Genomic DNA, 24,025 nt, shown 5'->3' on the forward strand with positions numbered 1-24,025 from the left:
TGCTGATAGTCAGACCGCCATTAATCTTAGAACCAGCAGACTAATAAGGGAAATGACAGAGAAGTCAGTGGGATTTTTTAAACTTTTCACTGGCCGTTTTCTTAGCTCTGTCCCTATCTCTCAAGGTACTATTAGACGGGCCGATGGGGTCCCGATAACTGTAAACGAGTGCCGATCTGCTAGATCGGCGCTCGTTTACTGGGCCTATTACACAGCCTGATTATTGTTTAACAAGGGCTGCATGGACATCGTTACCGATGTCCTTGCAGTCCTTGCTTAAACTGTATACATTACCTGTCCAGGCTGCAGGGCTCCTCTTGCTCTCTGCTGGTGGTCCCGGCCTGTCAGTTCAGACGGGCCACTCTGAAGCTGGAGTACATGGAACCCGCGGAGAAGCAGAGCACAGGAGGAGCCCTGCAGCATGGATAGGTAATGTATGCACTTTGCATATCATCAGCCGCGCACCGCTATTACACGTAGCGGTGAGCGGTCAGCGCCCGACAATTATAGGTCCAAACCTATATCAACGATCAGCTGATTATAGTTTTCATCGGCTGATCATTGTGTTTATTACACGGAGCGACTCAGATGCGATGTCTGTACCGGAGGAGACAAGAGGAGAGGAGCGTCGACTGTCGAGAGAGGCGCTGCTGCGCGGGTGTCTGCACTAGGTGAGTTCATTTGTTTGTTTTTTTATTTCTGTTCAGTGGGGGGAATTACTATGGGGAGCACCAGGGGGGGAATTACTATGGTGAGCACCAGGGGGGAATTACTATGGGGAGCACCAGGGGGGAATTACTATGGGGAGCACCAGGGGGGAATACTATGGGGAGCACAGGGGGGGGGGGATTTCTATGGGGAGCACAGGGAGGGATTTCTATGGGATAGCACAGGGGGGGATTACTATGGGGAGCACAGGGGGGGATTTCTATGGTGGAGCACAGGGGGGGATTACTATGGGGAGCACAGGGGGGGATTTCTATGGGGGAGCACTGGGGGGGGGGGCACCAAAAGCAAATTTCACACAGGGCGCCATCTACCCTAAGGCCGGCCCTGGGTGCACTGAGGTCTCCTGTTCTTGTCGATGTTGGAAATCCAAATGTGATACGGCCACCTCCTATAGATCAAATGGCTTATATCACACTTTAACATCAGTGCCATTTATTTTATCTTTGCTTTTTTGTACTCTAAAACATTTTGGTTTAATCAATGGGATTTACGCTACATATAAATTCTACAATTAGTTGCTTTTTTCCGAGACTGTGAACTTATTTCTTAAGAGACTACTGTAGGAATTATTTGTCTGGGACTTTACTCTATTTTAGCATCACCATAAAGTTACCACAATTAATGTCAGAAACATAGGAGCTATAAAAGCTCCAGGGCAATCCAACATTTTAGGGTTTACAGCTTACAAATATGAAGAAATTGATCACATTTTGTATCCATAGAAAAGTTAACTCGAGTTAGTTTACCCCAGAAGTTTTCTGTGTATGGCCCTTTGCCTTAAAGGAAAAGTCCGGACAAGTACTTTTTTTTTTTTTTTTTTAATGAAGGGGGGCACATAATAACCAGTCCTTACTTACCTCTCCCTGTGCCTGCCATCTTCTGTGTGACGTCATGATTTGGGGGGGGGGGGGCGTTCCCGGCTGATGGACTGGCCGCTCAGCCAATTAGTGACTGCAGCAGCGTCTCACCCCAGTCACTGACTGGCCAGTCAATCAATCGGGTCGACTTTGGTTGAGATCCCCGAGCCCGGCGGGGGTCCCAGGGCGGCAATCTGGCACTGAAGAGGCATGAGAGAGTTTTTTATGTTCCCCCCGCCTTTAAAAGATAGTTATACTTGCCTGGACTTTAAAAGAGACGAGTCTGAGTCCAGTCATTCTCTATGGGCGTCGGTCTCATCTCTGATAAGCGCGTGCATGGCTTCAGACGGGAATTTCTTGGCAATGAGTCCGGGACCTGGACTTAGAGAAAGGGGTAAGTATAAAGGGCTCCACCGGGGGTCGGGTGGGCTTCACCCCAGCAGCCGGGGTGACAGGTTCCCTTTTAAAGGGGTTATCCGGGATTCAAAATAAATACAGCTACTTCCGTCCAAAAACGTCACCGTGTCTGTTCTCGGTTTATGTGTGGTATTACAACTTGGCGCCATTTACTTCAAAGGAATTGAGCTGTAAAACTGCACACAAACTGAGTGGCGCTGTTTCTGGGTGCAACTGTTAGCTTTCTAGCCCCTCTGACTCCTCCCCTGAGAAACCAGTTTTATACAGTTTAGCCTTGGCTTTTTTGCTCTACCGAAAAGGAAGCAAAAACGGTTAAAGCAGTCACATTGCTTTAGGAGACAGGCGCTCCGGGGAATAAGCCAATGAGACCTGTAATCTAAGGACGTAGTCTGTAGCTCTAAGTTTGAGACAAATGTCTTGCTTTTATTAACTTTCTTAGTAACTTTTATTCAAAGGTTATTGAAACTTTTGATACTTTAATAGTTTCTTCGGGTGGAGGGAGGTCAGATAAGAGAGTCCATTTTCTGTTGCGCGCAACTTTATAGAACTTTTAATGGATGACCGTATTTAGAGACGTGTTCACATGAGCTGATAAATGTGCCTCTGAGAAAGGAATCTTTTTCCATTAAAAGTGGCTGTGACTTAGCCGCGTGCGCACTTTAAGGACTGACGTGCCAGGATCACAAAGCTTTCCAATGTTCTGTCTTTGTAAGATATGGGAACTTTGAGACTAGAGAAGAAATGTCCTTTCTCTATTTTTTTTTCCTTTGCTTGGCAGCTTAGTACTGTACAAAGAGATAGTGAGACAATCACCGCCGCAGCGGAAGAAAAGAGCCTCCAAGCCAAGATTTCCTAAACAGATTTGCTTGGCTGCAAGTCCTTAACAAATAAAAGGAAAACCTAGTGAGGTCAATGAACATCCTTTCATATAATGGGAGGTCAGATTACGGTACTTTAAAGGAGTCAGTGCAGTGTTTTACGGCAGATGATGAGAACTTTGCGGGTAAATGCACACGGTAAATTTGATGCAGATTTTCCATGCAAATTTACATAGAGAAAATCCCTAGTGATTACTGCATCAGCCACGTCTGGTATGTTCCTCATTAGTTATTGGTAAAAATCCACAAAATCTGTAAGATTTGATTATGGGGGAGGGGGGGGAGTTTATAAAAATTATTCTGAATGGGAAGCGGTTTATAGAATGCCTTTTGCCTTTAGAATATTTTTTTTCCAGTGGCAAATTGATCAAAATGGAGCATGTCATAAATATGGCACAGAAGAGTGGCAGACCCCTTTCAAACATTGAAATGGCTTATCTACGTATTTGAGTAATTTTCATTTACACGATCCCACGCTTATCACGGTCTTCTCCCAGCTTTTTTTTTTTTGTGCACTGAACCTGGAAGTACTGCAATACCAGGTCAATGACTGATCAAAACTTTTGACATGTCTCTATGACATAGGAAAAGAAGGGGTCCAACAGCATCCACTCGGGTGAACGTCTTCAAACTTTATTCAGCAACCAAGCATATACAACATTTCGACCCTCTCAGGGGTCTTCGTCAAGTATACAAAGACCCCTAAAAGGGTCGAAATGTTGTATATGCTTGGTTGCTGAATAAAGTTTGAAGACGTTCACTCTAGTGGATGTTGTTGGACCCCTCTTTTTTCTACGCTAGTACTGGCTACGCTTGGGATTGTAGCCCTTATCCAGAGTGCATCCCAGCCTTACGGACGCTGGAACTATCGGTACTGTTGGAACTCTCTCTACCTACAGATATCTCTATGACGTGTTAAAAGTGTTTTGTAACAACAGTGACACTTTAAAATCTAGGGTACTGTTATACTTTATGGGATCTGGTCTCGAGCCTGCATTACTTAATTTTGTCTGGGGTTTGTATTTACTTAGGAAATAAATAGTCTTATCTGGTGTTTGTATTTAGTCTGGTCTGGGGCACGTATTAGGGTCCTATTAGACAAAGCAATTTTTAAGGATTAACGTTAAACAATCGCAAACAAGAGCTACTTGAAATTGTTTGCCATATTACACAGAATGATGGTCGCTGGTTACGATCGTTACCATGATCGATTACTCTATGTGATCCCAGCAAAAGAATGAACGATGTGTAATTACACAGAACGATTAGTGAACGACTAACAATGTTTTTGGTGTCAGCACAAAATCAATTATCAACAACACATAAACGATTTCTCATTGGTCGTTTGATCGTTGCCTGCATTTACATAAAAGGATTAAATTCAAATAATATAGCGATTTTTTGCATGATAATCGTCCTGTGCAAAAGAACCTTAGTTTAGGTAGTAATGAAGGCAAAGAAAAGCAAGCACTCACCGATAATAGTGTATCACTACTGGTTTATTTCTTCTGCATCTTCTCAACGCAGGGAGGGGGGGGTGGCTGAAGCGGACACATCCTCACTAATAAATGACAATTGTTTCACGCGTCTAGCATGTTTCTTCTGGTCTAGGACCGGAAGCCATAGACCAGAAGAAACGTGCTAGACGCGTGAAACAATTTTTGTCTATTAGTGAGGACGTGTCCGCTCCAGCCACCCCCCTCCCTGTGTTGAGAAGATGCATATGAAATCAGCAGCAGTACACTACTATCGGTGAGTGCTCGCTTTTCTTTGCCTTCATTACTGCCTATTACAACTCTTATTCTGTCAGCTAAGCACCACGATATACTGCTATACTAGGAGTAGACTCCCGGCCTGCCTCTGCGCTAGACCCAGATGCCAGAGATTGTTGTAGCGGTGCCTTCCGCTTCTACCAGTGATTACAGAACCTTAGTTTAGTCAGAGTCTTGTCTGGGGTCAGTATGCATTCATGGGATCTGATTCAGGGCCTATGTTTATTTAGGAGGTCTGGTCTTGGGGTCTGTTTTACTTAGAAGGTCTGGAGTCTGTATTTTTAGGTTATTTACTTTGGTGTTAGATTCAGGGGATTAGTTAGGAGTGTCTCTAGTTATTTTGCGGCGTGATGTAGGGGTGCACGTGCAATATTTGGGAATAGAATGATATAGTTTGAGGCTTTGTACTTTAAAAAGCGCTTAGTGCATATTGTAAAAATAATCACACATCACTTGTCAGAGTTTGCCTGAAGTCTCTTCTCTAAATCTGGCAAGAATGATCTTTTTCTTTTTATACGGAAAAGCTGGTGTGTCCTGAATTTCTCCTGAACTGGCACTGTGATGTCTCAGAAGCCGGTCCATGTCCACAGCGAGCGCGGCCCAGTCATTGTTTAGAATGGCTGTTAATCAGATTTGATTTCACTTGGTCGGCTGCCACATTGCATCAGCCTCAGACTACAAAAGGTAATCAAATGTGAAGTTACATTTTGCCCTTCCTAAGGAAACACTAGAAAAAGCCCTTTGCAGCCTTTGGGGGATTTACACTGTCACTTTGATTTGTTTCTTCGGAGCAGACAAGGCCACCCTAGAACAATCTCACAATCCAGGCCGGGCAAGCCCCGTGTGCGATGAGGTTAGTCCTACATGCAATGTCATGGATCAGTTACAGCTCTGCTCCTGAGAATAACACAAAGCTACGTGGGAGCCTAAATTATTACATCCAGGATGAGCGTCCTCACTGTATCCTCAGCTCACATCTCAGGAGCTTGTTTACTACCCCAGCCATTGTGACAGACTTAGTAATAAGGATCATAGGGATTGGGGAGAAGGGGGGCAACGGCTTCCCCTGCTAGTCAATGGTAGCACACAACATAAAGATGTCATATAAAGAGTCCGCCAGGTGCAGAAGCCTGGATTTACTACCTGGCACTAGGCGTTGTGATGTCACATTGTGGTTTATACAGGACTGCAAGTAAATTTTTAGAATTCAAAGATTTAGGGGTTATCTAGACTTTTAAAAAGCACAGTGAAGACCCTTTTGTGTGGGCCGCTTAGAGCCAAAGGCCTTATTACACACAGCAATTATTGTTTAAAAATTTGTTATAGCATTTAAAAATGAGCAATTATCTGCCCATGTAATAACCTCCAACGATGAAATGACGGACAAAAAATTGTTTGCTTTTGTATTTCAACATGTTGAAAAATTATTGTTAGTAATTTGCCAATTGTTCGCATATCTGTTCATGTAATAAGTCGTCTGCCGATAAAACATGTTGTGTGGGTCGTCCTGAGAAACGATTAGCGACCATATAACGATGTAAAAAAGATTGTTCATAATAGTAATCAGTAAATGTAATAACCTCACAATCGTTCGCTACAAAATTGCTAATTTTCACTAGCGCTCGATCGTGCATGTAATACGGCCTTAGGCTATGTTCACACTGCGTATATGTCCGGCCGCATATTTTCGCGTCCGGACATATACGCGGTAAACTCCGGCCGGGGATTTACGCTACTTGCGGCCGGCTACGTACGGACCGCAAACTTACGCCCGAAGTCTACTTACGCTTCCCGAGCGCTTTACGTAGCAATCTGACAGCGGTCTTTTACTTGGAAATCTTCGCCTAGCCCCGGACACCCCACAGAACCTTTTGGATCAGCACAAAAAGCTGCAAAAATGAAGAAATCACCACTACGTACGGGACCGCATGTAACGCTACGGGCGTAAGTTCGTACGTAGTGTGAAATGTGCAGCTGTACTTCGTATACTTTCTATTATACGCAAACTACGTAACGCGATATGGCCGGAAACTTACATAGTGTGAACATAGCCTTAACAAGCATAGTTAGGAAGGATCATTCAGCTAATATGTGGCCCGTGTAAAAGGTGGCAGAGATCAGCCGACAAGAGAGCAAATGCCCACTCCTCAAATAGCACGCTTTGAGGACACCATGTCACATGCACCTTCAACACTTTTGGGATCTTTTTGAAAATGTATTCTCTTCGTCCTAAAGTTTCAACTATCCAGACACAAATAAGTTGTCTCTTTACTCTCAGTCTTTGCTAAACAGCAAGCGGCGCGTACTGCGGCCTCACAAGGGAACCGTTTTGTTGATTTATACGCTGCCAGACCTAGAGCCAGTTCTGTTGCCAGCCGAGACTATGTGACATATGCCTGGTTATACGAGCAGTCTAAATACTCCAGATATATAATTTAAGATATTTGCAGCCTTATAGTTGACAGGTGTACAATGCACGTGGCCAACATCACTAAAACCGACCTGATGAGCCATCAATCTCCAGTATCAGGATGGCGCCATGTTGTAAAAGGTACCTTCAGTAACCGTGTAGGAAAGCTACGGCTCATGAAACAATACCGGCTTTTATTGTTGGGTCTGTATGGTTTCTCGTCGTCCCTGATCTGTGTTTTAAAGATTTTATTTTTAGCTTCTTCTAGGGAGATATATACTATGGTAATACATGAGTAATGCTTACATTATTCCAGCATCACAGATGTAACTATATGGGAAGTCAAGGGGGCACTCATACTTGGCCTCTGATCGCTGAAAGGACCTAAAAGAAGACTATTTATTATAAATAGTCTCTCCATCGTCAGCTATGGTGAATTGGGATGCCCGCACATACAGTTGCGCACGCATCCCATTATACCATAGACGACAATGAATCCTGCGGCCGGAGCCGCACTTTACATTGTGTGAGCAGTCAGGGATGTGTGGCTGCTGTTCAATGAATAGCGGCCGCACAAAACTGACATGTCAGTTATTCATTATTCGATAGGGATCCCACACGGAATGTATACTCTCCGGATGAGATTCCCTCAGCCTGCAGTGCATGTGAGTTTTAAAGTAATCACGGCCTTCGTTGCGAATCGGCAACAACGGCCGTGATTAATTCAAAACTTGCGTTGTGTGAACATGGCCTAAGGGGTTATCCAGTCTTACAAAATTGATCAATATTAGGTTGGCAAGTGTCTGGCTATGATAGACCAACTATTTCATAAGGTTGAAGAACGCCATTAAAGGGCAAAATCTAGTCTTTTTTGAGAGTTTTATAGAAATGACTAACTCTTCTTGTAACTTCTTGTTCTTGTAAGAACCAAGCAAAGGTCTACGTATCTAGTTTAATGCTTGTACTGGTGGTAGGATCAGAAGTTCCCCACTTGTGGTTGGACCTGAATAATACATGAGAGGGTTCCCCAGCGACAGATCCTCTTCATGATCTCCAGTGTTCTAGTCAGATCACCAGAGAAACTTTTTACGCTACAATTTTAATACTAAAAGTATCGCATCTGCTAAAAAAGAAGTAAGATGCTGAATATTTAAGGACATAAAGGTATAGGGACATGGGGGATTTCTCTGCCGTAGAGAAGAAAGCGGCAATTTTTCTGTAGTCAGTCTCACAGTTCAGGAGCCGCTCTTGGCAGCTTCACATTCTGGTCTGTGACTAGGCATCAAGTCATAAATAATCAAGGCTATCCTCCGAGAGTCAGATGAAAGAGATTTACTTAATGGAAATCTCTGAACTCGAGATGAGAGGTATTCTAAGATTTCCAGGCCCGACTGCATTAATAACACATTTATCTAGGAATCTTTCTGGAAAAAAGGAGCCATTAATTTCTCAGAAAGATAAATGCTTCCATGTCCGGAATGTATTTACTGTAGAATATTTTTTCTGCTGCTACCAATTGGCCGGTTCTCCGTCAGAGCCAAAGGATTTGGCATCACAAGCGCCCGTTGTCACACAAAGTATTTCATCACAATGGATGGATCTGGCTGCTCTGCAATGCAGTATGTTGTATGGCGGTGACAGGTATCTTTGTGAGCTTCAAGCTGTCGAATTGGTCGTATTATGTTAAAATGCAGAGTTTTGTTCAAACTTTTAGCAGAGAACAGGCCGCGTGCTATGTAAATCATCGCGGATTCGCTCAGCAATGAAAAAGTTGGCTAGAGAAGAGGAACGGTACTTAAAAAAGCATTAATCCTAAAGCTGGCAAAGAGCTGGGAATATTATTCACGTATTAGTATGGAAATGTCTCTGGAAGTTGTCAGCGGTGAAGATACGTGGCATTGTAATGGGCAGGTGTAGAGAGGCGCAGAATAATGGCAGGCGGAGTCCCAAAGCACCAGTATAATGGTTGTATCAGAGTTCATAGTATGGAAGCTCTGCAAACTTTTGATAGACTGAAACTCTCTGGAACTTGCCCCAGTTTGGCCGAGCCGTTAGTTGCAGTATGTTCAATAGGACTATTTACGAAACCTAGCTGCATCTATCATTGTCTGAATGTAGATTCTGGATCAGTGACCTTTTTATTCCCTGGTTTTATTAAGATTAGCAAATAACTTTTGTTAGTTTTGTACAGCTAAAGGTGACCTTTGACAGCTGTTGGCCAACAATGATCACTCCCCATCCCGCTATACACTTGCACACAGAGTATGCATGTGTTTTAAATGGGGAGAGTGGAAAAAGCTGGTGCAAGGCTACTCTAAAAAATGCTTTATCTCCTTGAGAACAAAACTATGGGACAGTTAAAATCTATGTGCCCTACCATTCTGTCCATTGACCTCAGCCATCGGGTAAATTTGGGAGACCCTCATACACGTTACCTAGTTTGTTGTTAAAGCCAGGGCAGATTCGATCAACATTATATTAATGTATATGGCAAGAGAAAATCACGTCAATAACGTCAATATACAGTATAAAAAATTATCTTGACGCCAATGTCTTGTGTTCTTTTCTTTTGTAGAGCCTGTGCAAGAAAACCCAGAACCAACAGAAGTCACCATCCAAGAAGAAGACACTTTATGGAGCATCAACATTGGGAGTGAGTCTCGGAAATTCTGCGACCTCTGTCGAGCTTGGTTTAACAACCCAATGATGGCTCAGCAACATTACGAAGGGAAAAAACACAAGAAAAACGCAGCGCGGGCAAAGCTTCTACAAAGGCTCGGTGAAACCTTGGATTCTGAGGCACTGGAAGGTTAGTCCGCACTTTGTGTAAAATATTTTACAAAAAAGTGAGAAAAGTTTTCCATTCCTGAATGTTAATAGTAGTCCTGACTAATGCCATCAAGTTGATTTTGACGCTGTATGAATAAGATCCGTACAGATTGACTTGTCTTCAGTTTTTGCCTCAGGCTTCTTTCGAGTGTGCTGTGACTGATAAGATTGTATATATAGCTTTCATATTAGTTGTCTTCTTTTTCCATCACCTCTCCAGAGGAGAGGAAATTTCAAGGCTCATATAGGGTCAAGCACATAGGTTCTACTCTGCATCACCTTTGCTGCCTTCAGGAGATATGGGATTCTTCCCTATAAACAAGGATGTTCGTGAATCTTGAGACATGCTGTTTCAGTGTTAGGTGCTGTTCACTTCATGTTTTGGCTGTACCCTGTAGGTATTCTGACATAGAGATGTCTCCTTCCTTGCCTTTCCTTCTGGCTCAACATGTCCTAATGTGTGTCACAAGTAGACTTACGTAGAAAACAGCACATTATGCAGTAGTCTTTCAGGATATGTGTATGAAATAAATGTCTATAAGTAGTCATGTAATGGGCTTTAAAATATTGTATTATGGTGCGTTCACACCTACAGGATCTGCAGCACATCTGCAGCAGATTTGATGCTGTGTTCAGTTATTTAAATGAAATCTGCTGCAGAAAATCTGCTGCAGATCCTGTAGGTGTGAACGCACCATTAAAGTTATACTATCAGCCTTCCTGTACTCTCGCTTCATTTCATCGGTTAACAGTGTCACCTGGGCAGGGCTTCACAACAGGAAACGGCCCAACTGCCATGAAGCTCCGCCTAGATGACACTGTCGACCAATGAATCGAAGCAATTTTAGAACAGAAATAAGACTCAGACAAGTTTTATACAGGTATATATCGAATATGCAGCATCTAAGCTTGTGGATGGTGTGAAGAACCACACATATAGTAGGGGGTGTGTGTCAAAATATCACTTTAAATTTGTATTAAATAGTTACTCCGGGCTGGGGTCATTTTTATTGTACAGCCAAGGAGGGGGCGAATATAGAAGACGCTGTTCACTTACCCTCCTGGTTCCAGCGCCGGGTCCGGATCGCACCCCCCATTCTCCCGTCCGGCTGCCGCTTCCTGGTCTGAGCTGCGGCTTGAGACGTGACGTCTCAAGGTAGCTCAGCCATTTAGCGGCTGAGGCGGGACTCCGCTACGACCGCTAAATGGCTGAGCTGCCTTTAGACGTCACGTCTCAAGCCGCTGCTCAGACCAGGAAGCGGCAGCTGGACGGGAGAACAGAACAGTGCAATCCAGGACCCGGCGCTGGAACCAGGGAGGTAAGTGACCAGCGGCTTCTATATCCACCCCCTCCGCGGCCGTACAATAAAAATGACCCCAGCCCAGAGTACCTCTTTAAGTTAAATTGAAATCCAGAACTTAATTCATAGAAGTGTGGACACATCTGTATACGGTGGCATTCCAAAAGCCTAGCCATAGGGTGTAATAGACAAAAATGTAGTACAGTATAATTATGACGATGTTTGGTCTGCTTTATTTATGGGACACAAAGTCATGTAGACTGCGCTCTTATGTTCCACAAATAAAACACATGCCAGTATGAAACAACTGGCACCTTTCTTGCTTGTCTACGCTGCTCCTAGCCCCGGATTCAGGGGGTGATTTATAAAAGGCTGTAGAATTTAGACTGGTGTAAACTGCCCACAGCAACCAATTGCAGCTCAACTTTCAGTTCTGGTAGAATGAAAGCGGAACTGTAATTGGTTGCTGTGGGCAGTTTGCACCCTTCTCAAACTTTTACAAATGATTCCAGTTTTAAATGATGGCATCCAGACAAGAAACTACATCTTCCAGCATGCAATGCACCTCAGAGCCAACTGCCCCTGTCCCTCTCTTGTATTATCTGCCCACCACTGGCTCAATCTGCTTCTGTGTTACTCAGTAAACAAAGTATATATCAATTAGAGATGAGCGAACCTCAAGCATGCTCGAGTCTATCCGAACCCGAACTTTTGGCATTTGATTAGCGGTGGCTGCTGAAGTTGGATAAAGCCCTAAGGCTATGTGGAAAACATGGATATAGTCATTGTCTGTATCCATGTTTTCCAGACAACCTTAGAGCTTTATCCAAGTTCAGCAGCTACCACTAATCAAATGCCGATCGTTTGGGTTCGGATTGAACTCGAACCCAAACCCAGTTCGCTCATCTCTAATATCTATCAGTCTATCCTATCTATCCCTCAGTCTGTCTATCTAGATATCTAGATGTCTAGATTAGAAAGAGAGATGAAACAACAGTGTTTCCTTTCCCCCTTTACTACTCAGGAGATGCTGTTTTTTCCCTGCCTTTGGCCAGATGATCACAGAGTGATGTCATTGGTGGGCGGGGTTATAGATAAGATGTTACAGGTTCCCTGGAAACAGAAGAGACAGAGATCATGTGACCTCCATTTCAGAAGAGAGTGGAAGGACAGTGGAGTGGAGACAGAGTGGACCAGGAAGTAAAGATTTCCAGCAGCTTCAGGGTGTGAGTCAGGATGGGCTGCAGATTCACCCAATTTATATAACAGAAGCCTATTACAATCAAGCTTACAATATGGGTGGGGATTGAACAGGGTTAAATCTTTCTTTTCCTGAGTTCCCCCTAAAGAAAAATAATTTTCCATGACAGCCTTTCACCACAATTTTCCAAAATGTTATCAGTGTACTCATAAGCTCTAAGTTATATCTTGGTGTCTCCTCTTATAGTGTTTACACAAGTTTTTTTTTACACAAGTGGATAGTCTCCCAACGTATACAGTATGACTAACTATATTCAATTTAAAAGTAATATGAGATTGGGTACATATCTGCACCTATTGCATATTGAATGCTATGGCTACTCCACAGGAACATCATGTAATGTCAGAAGACATTTTTGACAGTATTCTGACTTATACCTGCTGGGTACAGATGAAACGTGATGTGAATAGACCTTTAATGAATCTCCCCCATTGAGTTTTACATGTACAATATCCACAAGGCTCCTTCTTGGACACTATAGAAGTGAATACATTTCTGATCAACCATTGTACAATAAAACAGACTGATCCAGCGGATAAAATGTATAGCAAATATTTAATAATATATGTTCCTGATTTATCTTCACAATGTTTATGTAAAGGATTAACACTCCTTTAAGGGCGCTCTTAATTCACAGTGAATGTCTTGAATTTTACAGACTCTCTGTATAAATCTTTACTTTTGAAAACTAGACTTAAAAGATAACACACTGGCTGCCTGCAGCTGCAACTAGGGGGAGCTGAAGAGCTTTCTGCATACTGTGTATTCAATGAAATCCATAATGACATTGTGCAGTAAGCTCCTAGTGCTGGCTTCAGGCCGTCTGCATGTTATCTTTTCATTCTGTCTATAGTGGGGATTTGGAGCTCCGTATCTGAAAAACTCCAAAGACAGAATTCTAAAGTTTATTTAGATTTTCAGCCTCCCCCCTATTATATTTGTACAAGACTTTCTCATACTGAATGCAATAACAGAGACACTTTATACATTTATAACACAAAGAACTTTTATTTACTTAGTGTCTACGCATTGACCGTCAAGGTGGAGTCCATGAATTTATAATGAATGCCCATGCCTCTTATATGATTTATAACCAGGCTTTACGCTTTCTCCAAATATTGAGTTGTTTAATGTTTAAAGCTCCGTTGAGCGCTGTGGGCACCCTGGAGCGCGGGTAGCATAGAACGGATACAATATTGTTGGGCCCCTGAGGATGGTCTTGTTAAAATGTTAAAGAGATGAGAGTCCCTCGGCATATGCATTCCACTAATTTTATGGATCTGATTTACTAGGGACAAAGGGCCCATTTATAGTTAAAATAATGTGTTCTGCCAACATTAATACCTATATTATTCCATTTTATGTTCCTGGTTGCCACATTATTCTCAAACAAGAGCTCCGTTAACTCCGTCAACTCTGATGAATTGTGCCCGAGACATTGATTTTTAAACAGTTCCAAAAAGTTTTTGTCCCCCTTAATGTATACCTGTTAAGCTTAATGGTAGTATTATCTAGAATTAATAAAAAATTAGGTAAACTCATGAGACCCTCTAAATATTACTGAATATTTAAATGGTCACCATTGTTTTAATGTCTCTCATGTATTTAACTATTCTAACATATTACTTAAAGGAAAAGTCAGGCGAAAATCAAAATGACAGTGCCGGTAGGGGGTTGTGGGTAAATAATAAAGAAAATATGCTTACCGGATCCCATACCCGTGCAGCGACGCATCACCAAGCTCCCGTTCACTGCAGTATGTAATTTTCTCCTGACTTAGGGGTATGTCACAACTCGGTTGGAATGTCGGGAAAGGGTGGGATATAGCCCACTCAGCCAATCAGTGGTTGCAGCGGTGTCCTTCCCCAGTCTGTGACTGAGGCATTCGTCAGCCAGGTTGTGACGTAGCTTGGGGAAGAGATGAAGAATACTGGCGGGGGTCTGGGGAATGGTAAATATACTTTCTTTATCACGTTCCCCCTACCTGAACTGATTTTTTTTTTTATTATTTCCTGCTGGGCTTCTCCTTTAAAGCCCAGAAGTATTGGCCACTAGTCATCACATTTTCTTGCAATCTGCTGTCCACTGCCTGTTGTTAGGGGAATTTCGTCTCTAGCAACAGAGAGACTGAGACAGAGCACAGGAAACAGGGGGGGGGGGGCACTTACATTGCACTTTGTAGGGGGAAATGTTGGACTGTGTGCGTGGATACTTAGCCTGCCTCCCCCAGAGCAACAACATTGTGTTGGAAGGTAAATCAAGGCATCTCTCATCAACCATAAAGTCTAGCTTGTGATGATCCTCATCAACAGTTCACAGCTTAGACCAGAGCTACTCTTGCAATGTAACCTCTGCTTTCGTGTAAAGCTGTTGCTGTTTTCCTTTCTATTCATATCATATTGATATAAGAAATATCTGAATATCTGACACCATAAAAAACAGTGGCGGGGGGGGGGGGGGGAGGAGGTTGTGTTCGATACTTCAACTCCTTTCGCTGATGTATTTAGTGATGATCTGCAATACAATACACAACCTATGGACAGGTGTCAGTGCTTTTGTAAAAATAGTCATGAGCAAACGTAAATTGCAAAGTTTTTCGTACCTGAATTCATGTGTTCGTGTGCATGAACCAATCCAAAAACAATAATAAGTCTTTGTTGCTCTGCAAAAAAGTTTGTTAAAAGGCTGCTGAGCTTTGTGCAAACTTCTATGTGTGACTGTTGCCCTGGCATGGCTGTGATTGGTCAGGTGGGACATGTGACCCTGCTGTACAAACATATATATTTTTTTCACCTTGAACAACCCCTTTAACTTAATAACAAGTATCCGCAGCTTAGGGAGAATTAATTGCAACCAAACACTTTGTAAATAAACTCTTTATTGATGAACTGGAACGCAATGTTCTTTTCAGATCTGCTTTCCTGAAAAAAAAAAAAAGATAGGTGTTGATTAGAGATGAGCGAACCTGGAGCATGCTCGAGTCGATCCGAACCCGAACTTTCGGCATTTGATTAGCGGTGGCTGCTGAACTTGGATAGAGCCCTAAGGCTATGTGGAAATCATGTATGTAGTCATTGGCTGTATCCATATTTTCCAGACAACCTTAGAGCTTTATCCAAGTTCAGCAGCCCCAGATAATCAAATGCCGAACGATCGGGTTGGGATCGACTCGAACCCAAACCCGGTTCGCTCAGGGGTACAATGTCTTGGAGTTGATGAGCTTGGATAAAGTTGGATACAGTCCTAGGAGACCCTATGTCATACACAGCTTTTCAGGGTAATCCTAGAACTTTTTATTTTTGCTAAATTTATTTAGTCCCAATTCCGAATCTAATCTGAATTTGATAACCGATTGGACTGAATAATAGCCTAATGGGACCCAAAGCAAAGTTTAACATCTCAAATTATCTGGAACAGACGCATATGGAACAGTACTGATTCTTCTAAGGAATGGTCAGTCTACAAAAATACCTTTAAGGCTAATTTTCCACAGTTAAAAAAAACGGCTCAAAATACTGAATGGGAAAGTAGCCAAAGAAAAGGCCCAAAAATGCTTCATCCAAATATCCCAGAAACACATTCAGGGAAGTGCAGCCTGTATGGCCATTGTTATGGATTAGGTTGATGGGATGGGGAGGTTGTTCAGCCCCAGGACCCCGGCCACCATGTTATTATTAAAGGAATCCTATATTTCACTTTGAAACCAGAAATGTCCTGTCATTTGTCTACTTAAAGTTGTAAATCAGATTATTCCTGACTCAAATCCATTACGAATGTGGCCGAACATGAAATTACACGTAAACCTTCTCGTGTGTCTAGAAAAATGCAGAGAGGAGCAGCAGCAAAATCCTCAATAATGATCCGAAAGCCTAAATTGTGACGGTGATTGATTCCCTTAAAATGGGCCTGGATGCATTTCCTAAGTGTAATGATATTACAAGTCTCAGGTATTAGATTACTGGAGATTGGTTGTTAATTCAGAGATTTATTCTGATTGCCATCTGGAACCAGAAAGGAATATTTCCTCCAATTGGCATTCACCGCCGTGGGGTTCTTCCTACTCTGTGGGATGACAGGTTAAATAGATTATATTTATATTTTTAAACTGCCAACGTCTTATTACTTTTACTAAAGTGATCAAAATTTGGGATATTTAGAATAGAAAATAGATGGCTGAGGAGCAATGTCATGACCCTCTGGGTTGCGGTGGTGGGTTTCTGGGCTGTTACTGGTTTGGCACTGGCTAAACTCTGGTCCGGAGTCTAAGAGGACGCTGGTCCTAGAAACATAGGAGATTGTCAGCAGAAAAAGACCACTTGGTCCATCTAGTCTGCCCTTTTTGCTATTTACTTTACCCACCCTTAACCCCTACAAGAAGGTTTGAAATTTGCTGAAGGGTATCCCCAAGTCATTCCCAAGCCAAATGCGTTTGTAATAACAAATCACAGACAAAGCTAGAACATAGTCAGGTGTAGCCAGGAACACAGCGTATTACCACAAGTCTCAGGTGAGGTTATAGAAGGGTGAGGGCCAAGCGTAGGAGTAGGGAAAGGACAGGGCTGGAAGCATATGGTCCAAACAGTAGACAGGCAGGAGGTCAGGATCCAGGCATAGAACTAGTAACATGCAGATAATCCAAGGTGTCAGAAGAATTAATGTTATAGATGGGCAAACAAAGACCATGAATAGCAAGCTGGAGACAGGGCAAATTGACTTCGAGAATAAATGGGAGATGTAGAAGAGCTATATTGCAGTCAAAGATGACCTCACAGAGAAGCAACCAACAAAAGTACAGTTACAAGACCAGCCGCTATCTGCAGGGAAGAATGGGCTCAGATCATAGGAACCCAACGCTTATTTGTTCAGCCTTACAATGATACCTTCTTTAATTTCTTAATCAGACTGATGATAAGCTTGTCATTGGTGCATCTCTACTGACAAACAGGTTGGCTGAGATATATATGGCTGCCCCCAAATATGTGTTTTCATTGAATAGACCAGTGATAGGATGTACATGGAGGTCAGTTTCACATAACAGGTGCAGCACAAGAGAAACCTCCAGATACGAGATTAGCACAACTTGAGCATGTACGAGTCTGATCATTCAGCATTTAAATACCGGTGGCTGACGAAGTGGGATGCAGCCCTAAGGAATCTGGGGAAAAAATGCATATAGTATATGGCCTATGGCTGTATCCAAGTTTTCCAGGACTGCCTAGGGCTGCATCCAACTTCTTCAGCCACCGGTATTCAAATGCCCAACGATCAGACTTGAGCATGCTCGAGTTGCTCTCATCTCTACTCCAGACATAAACATAGAAGGAAAATGCATGGAACGTCAGTAAAAATGCTAACTTTTTTATTTTTTATTTTGCCCGGAATGACTGATAGCTTTCAATGAGCAGAATATAATATTTATGGGGCGGTATAAACAGAAGTAATAAAATAAATGGAATGTAATATTATATGCCGCCAACTATATCCGGTAACACTCACTTTCTTGGAGAATTGAAAAACCATGTTAGTCATCTCAAGTAAATATATTACATTTGCAATGGCAATCTCATTCGCGGCATCCGTGAATTACAAGTCGGTTAAGCGGTGACAAATGACACCGAATTAGGCTGAGATGATTCAACTATATCTGTTCTGTTCTTCATTATCTAATACAATTTTGCTAGAACTTTCAATTCCTAGCTGAAACAGCACTTTATTAAATGTGTATGGTGACATGATACAGGAGATCATTAACCATGACGGAGGAGACAGGCAGACGCACTGATAACACTTTACACGATCCATGTTACTGGGATAAGATATACCAATATTATCCAATTCCATCTGAACGTGTTCAGGAATTCACATAGAACGTTAATTTTATCCAAGAATATGAAGATGGGAAATAAAGGTATTTTACCATATACAATTGTTAAAATGAGATTTTTTTTATTTGTTTCTGGCATGGCAAAAGTGCTACCACTTCTTATTATGAAAAGATCAGCAGATCTGCCAGGAGAAAGGAGAAAGAACAGCGTCAAGCCCTCTGCTGGAGATCATGTAGCGGGAGCAGTGATGTTAAAGGGAACCCATCACCTTGAAACTTAAGCTATTGGCATCATGTAATAGAGCCGTAGGAACTAAGCAGATTGATATATATCTTCATGGTAAAAGATTCAGTATAACTTGTAATGTATTGGTTGAAATCTCTGATGGTTCCATGCTGAAGAGTCCTGTCCATTCAGTGACACCGCCCACTGGACTCCTTATCACAGAATGAGCAGAGATTTCAATCAACATATTACAAGTTATATTGAATCTTTTTCCACAAAATTATGTACACTGTATAAATCTGTTCAGTTCTTCCTACTCAACTATTGCTAGTAGAAAATCCCTAAAGCAAACTTCTACTGCTCTGGACAGTTCCAGACATGGACAGGGGTGGCAGCAGAGAGCGCTGTGTCAGACTGGGAAGAATACATCACGTCCTGCAGGACATACAGCAGCTGATAAGTACTGGAAGACTTTTTTTTTTATTTTAATAGAAGTAGTTTATATGAAAACATTATTTCTCTGGTATTCTCCTTTAAGAAAATTGAGCAGATAAGAATTATACAAAAGCTAGATGCTATTTCCAGCCTACCCATCATGGCATAAAAATCTCGATTGGTTCATAGAGGTGAAATCACCTCTGGTCATGTTGGGCCGTTCTATTTCCAGCTCGGCACCGGTGACACTGATTTCCTATGACTGTAGTGTGGCATTTGGCCTCGATGCTCTGAATCACTTCCATCTCTTTAAATGCCCCTAAATCCATTCTGTATAATGTCACCATTTCTCGCACTATCCATACATCAGACACACTTTGGATTAAAACAATGATTTTACCCCTGAATCAACTGAACATTAGAAAGCGGGAAGGTTGGGGTCCTGAACTCTGCCACTTTGATTTATTGCTTTCCCGTATTTCACAATCATCCAGTTCTTTATTTGTACTTTGCCAATGTCACAGCAGTCGCCCAGTACAATGTGTGATGGCTTGGCTCCGTTACTTAACAAGACAGGGTCAGAGGCCATTGTTGTATCTGCCCTGGGATGGCGTTCTGTTCTTCGCTACAAAAAGGGGCAGATGACGGTCGACAAAAATCACTAAAAAAAGGTTACTTACTTATGTAAATTTTTTCAAGGAAAAAAGTACCTAGTGCAGGGCACAAGAGGTGGAGGCTTTTAAAGCGTTTAGTATCAGATGAAAGACCTAACATGAACTTCAACTTTTGACAAGTTTTGTGACAGGTCAAAAACTTATATTAAAAATCACTTTTGACGTGTCATCAGGCATCCCAAAAATTATTGATCACAGCAGGTGCCACTGCTGAGACCCGCTGTGATCAAGAGATATCTGTTAAGCTGGGGAGAGCACAGCAGCAGTGCCATGCACTGCCCAGCCAGCTGCTAATTCAGACAATGAAGCCTCATAAACTTACATTGCCAGAATAAGCTGATCAGGAGATACAGCCAGGGAGTGGATTGCCCTGGTGTCGTGCTCTCTCCCTGGCTATATCTCCTGGTCACTGCAATCAAAAACTTTTGAAATACTCAGTAGCTCAGTCACATCACCCAAATTCGTTTGTGCATAGACAGCGGGTTGTTTCCTGCTATTATACAAGCAACCAATAAGAATGAGAGCTCTAGAAGCAGCTTTTTCTAAACAGCTCAAGACTAGAGATGAGCGCAACTCGAGTCCAATCATTTGGCATTTAACTACTATAGGATCTGATGGACGTCAAGGGCAGGGAAGACCGCAACAATGAAGCATTACTGACCTCTCCCCATACTTGCGATGTGCCATTCGACCGGCCCTGGGACCCCTGCCAGAATGCATTCTTCCCAGAGTTGTCATGATGTCACGGCTTGGGGAAGGGGGGGATGCCTGTGCCGGATGATGGACAGCCAATCAGTGACTGACATAGCATCCTGCCCCAGAGTGGTCAGTCCAGCAGCCGGCTTGTGATGTTGGCAGCACTGGAGGTCCCAGAGCATTGATCCAGCGCTGAAGAGGCACGGGGAGAGGATCCCTTTGTTATTTTCCCTTATGCCCCTGCCATAAAAAAATCCGCGGATCCCTGCCCAGTACAACCTATGGGCAGACAAACTCGCAGAAGGATTGATATCCCACTGTAAGTTTGTCAGCAGCCTGCCCCGTTAACCCCCCACGCCGCCGTAGCCTATATATCACCTGGTCCCCGCTCCGGCTTGCTTTGGGGGTTCTCGGCACGTCCCGCTCGGCCAATCATTGTGCTGCCCGCCGCAGTGCACTGATCGGCTGAGCGGGCCGTGAAACATCGGGAGCCCCGAAGCAAGCCGGAGCGGGGACTAGGGTCAGTATAGGCTCCGGCGGCGGGGGGGGGTTAACGGGGCGGTCTGCTGACAAATTTGCAGCGGGATGTGCATCCCGCTGCGAGTTTGTCTGCCCATAGAGTTACTGGGCAGGGAACCGCAGCGGATTTCGCTGCCAATTCTCTGCGAGAAATCCTCTGTGGATCCGTTACGTGTGAACCCACCCTTAACAAAGAAAATGTCAGCCTAGACTACAGCTATAAGTCCATGGTGTCCATTGTTCTCATACTCCTTTTTTGTTCCCTAGGCTGGACAGTTTTTAGGATTAGGGGTCATCCACACGTCTGTAGAATTCCATCCGTACACGGACAGTGTTTGGCGGACTGGACCTGGGAGCTCCCTGCATCATGATTAATTATTATGTCGGGAGCTCCTAAACAGTTTAAACAGTCGGTGTACAGACGGAATTCTACGGACATGTGATTGACCCCTTGTTCTCCAGTCCATGATTGAATTTCACGACAGATAATCCCAGACCAGGCTAACATCTCAGTAAATCATTCTTAGGGACATTTCCTTGGCTGTGCATTCACCTAGAAAGACTTCTTGTCAGCGAAAAACTTTTTCAGCCAATAGGCATGTGGGTTCTCTACGACTTTGCTGCCAAAACACTGGAAATAGGTTCCGGCCAATGGTTCAATTCGGGCAAAAGATCAAGGTGTTAAAATAAGAACTCAACAGATGTTAGCAGGTAAATTAAAGGAAGTTATCTCAATCAGTCAAGAACTGCCTCTTCCAGGCCTCCGAAAGATCAGAAAGGCTTTGACTTTTTATCCAGTTGGGATCGGTTTTTGGTTCCTTTTGATCTATAAGTTGCTCTTGATGTGTCGACAAGGTTCTCGTCATCCGATGCCAAGTAGCATTGAACTCACTTTAGCTTTGTATCTGACTGTTCTTAGCAATGAGCTTTAAAATAAGCCTAGGTAATAATGGCCATCTTCATGTGAAAGACAGAAAAGAACCAAAATAAAAATGTTCCTTACAGGGAAACTCTCATTTTTATAGGAACTTTCTTTCTTTTTTTTTTTTTTTAGGAATAGATCCAACCCATATCTGATTTAGCTATACAGTGGTGCCTTGGATTACGAGCATAATTCGTTCCGGGGCCACGCTGTAATCCAAATCTACTAAAGCAAATTTTCCCATAAGAAATCATAGAAATGCAGACAATTGGTTCCACACCCTAAAAATAATGATTTATAATTCTGAATAACATGTAAAACAGATGAAACAAACATTCAGAAACAGCAGAATATGTGATATTATAAGTTACTGTACAGTAATGGAGAGGATGGGAAACACAAGGGCTGACAGAGACTGCAGGGAACATGAAGGAATGAGCAGGGCAGATGTGGGCACATACATGCAGCACTCTCTGTCCGGGGAGAGAGGGGTTACAGCTATGGAGATATTACCTCCACAGTCCTGTCCTCTGATGTAAGACACAGCCTGAAGTGGATCTGCTATGATTTGGAAGGTGAGGGAGACTTCCTAGGTCAGAGTACAGTGCTATTGGTCCCGCTATGCAGACCATGCCCTTCCCCCACTCGTGCTCCCACCCAGTACAGGGCGCTCTTAAACCAAAGCAATGCTCTTAAACCAAGTCACAATTTTAAAAAAACTGTGAGCTCTTAAACCAAAACGCTCTTAGGGTGCCTTCACACCTACCGGATCTGCAGCGGTTATCACTTCTGTGGATTCGTAGTGAGAACCGCTGCGGATCCGGTACCATTCGCCCCTATGATAGCACATACTTGCAGTGGGATTGACATCCCGCTGTGAATATGTGCTTTAACCACCGTCGCATCCCCCATCCCCGGCCGCATCCAGCAGCTGATCTGAGCGGGACCGGAGCTGGCAGCCTCACTGGGGCTGCAGGATGCGGCCGGGGATGGGGGATGCAGGCTGCTGGATGCAGCCAGGGATAGGCTGATGCGGCCGGGGATGGGTATGTGGCGGCGGGGCTGCGGACAGCGGGGGGGTTAAAGCACATATTCACAGCGGGATGTCAATCCCGCTGCGAGTATGTGCTATCATAGGGGTGAATTGATACTGGATCCGCAGCTGATCTCGCTGCGAATCTGCAAAAGTGAGATCCGCTGCGGATCCGGTAGGTGTGAAGGCACCCTTAAACCAAGTTACTCTTAAACCAAGGTACCACTGTATCTTCCGGTTGGTCCTCTACAGCTTTTGTTCAGACAATGTCCGGTTACCCAACACTCACTGCTTGTTGCTACTTTCAAGATGAATTTTGTCAGCAGGACCTGCTGCCTGCTCAGCCAATCTATGGCACACTAATATCCCAAAAGTGATCCTCAAGTTGAGCGGGATACCCGTGTGGAAAAGAGTCCATACACTGGTGCTGCAATCCAATTTGCTTTTTATTTTTAGCAATACACTCGGTACACTTCAGCTCACAGGCTGATCCACACACCCAAGCGTCCACCTGGTGTCCTGCGGACGTTTCGGAGGATAGGCTCCTCCTTCCTCATGCGCATGAGGAAGGAGGAGCCTATCCTCCGAAACGTCCGCAGGACACCAGGTGGACGCTTGGGTGTGTGGATCAGCCTGTGAGCTGAAGTGTACCGAGTGTATTGCTAAAAATAAAAAGCAAATTGGATTGCAGCACCAGTGTATGGACTCTTTTCCACACGGGTATCCCGCTCAACTTGAGGATCACTATCCTATCATACTCAGGTACTTTTGTTATAATTATTTATCCTCACTAAGTTTTTCTGACAGATGAATTGGAGGGTCAGTGGAGACCCATTAGTGAGTTATTTAGCCTGAAGGCTTTCTGTGCTATAAGTCTCTATCTCGTAAATAACACTAATATCCCACCCTCAGTCAGTGATTGGCTGAGCGGGCAGGTCCTGCTGACAACACTCATCTCCAGAAGTAACAATGAACTGTGACCGATATTAGTAGTTTATATAAGTCACTTTGCAACTATTACTAGTACTATCACTTCTATCCACTCTAAGTGAGTCATTTCTTACTCATCCAACAAGTTCTCTGCTTCTGTGTACTTTGTGAGGAAAACAATAGTTCAGCAAATGGAGCATACAGTAATCCATCTGTTTATTTTCTTAGCGCATTAAAAAAAGGGTGCATGGGTGATTCAAAAATCAAGGGGATTACTCATGGCATGAACAAGGAGACATCCTTTATGTGTAG

At 43.3% G+C, this 24,025-nt stretch overlaps 1 protein-coding gene across 5 annotated transcripts in view; it reads left to right on the forward strand.

The window, feature by feature from the left end:
• The window catches only part of ZMAT4 (zinc finger matrin-type 4), a 333,551-nt gene that overhangs the window by 125,300 nt on the left and 184,226 nt on the right, over positions 1–24,025 (forward strand). For all 5 annotated transcript variants that reach the window (XM_069978910.1, XM_069978907.1, XM_069978908.1 and 2 more), the window contains one exon: positions 9,639–9,872. In XM_069978910.1, the coding sequence (XP_069835011.1) occupies positions 9,639–9,872 (234 nt within the window). The remainder of the gene's footprint in view (positions 1–9,638; positions 9,873–24,025) is intronic.

This window comes from Dendropsophus ebraccatus, chromosome 8 (assembly GCF_027789765.1).
Source record: "Dendropsophus ebraccatus isolate aDenEbr1 chromosome 8, aDenEbr1.pat, whole genome shotgun sequence".
In the NCBI taxonomy this organism is placed as follows: Eukaryota; Metazoa; Chordata; class Amphibia; order Anura; family Hylidae; genus Dendropsophus; species Dendropsophus ebraccatus.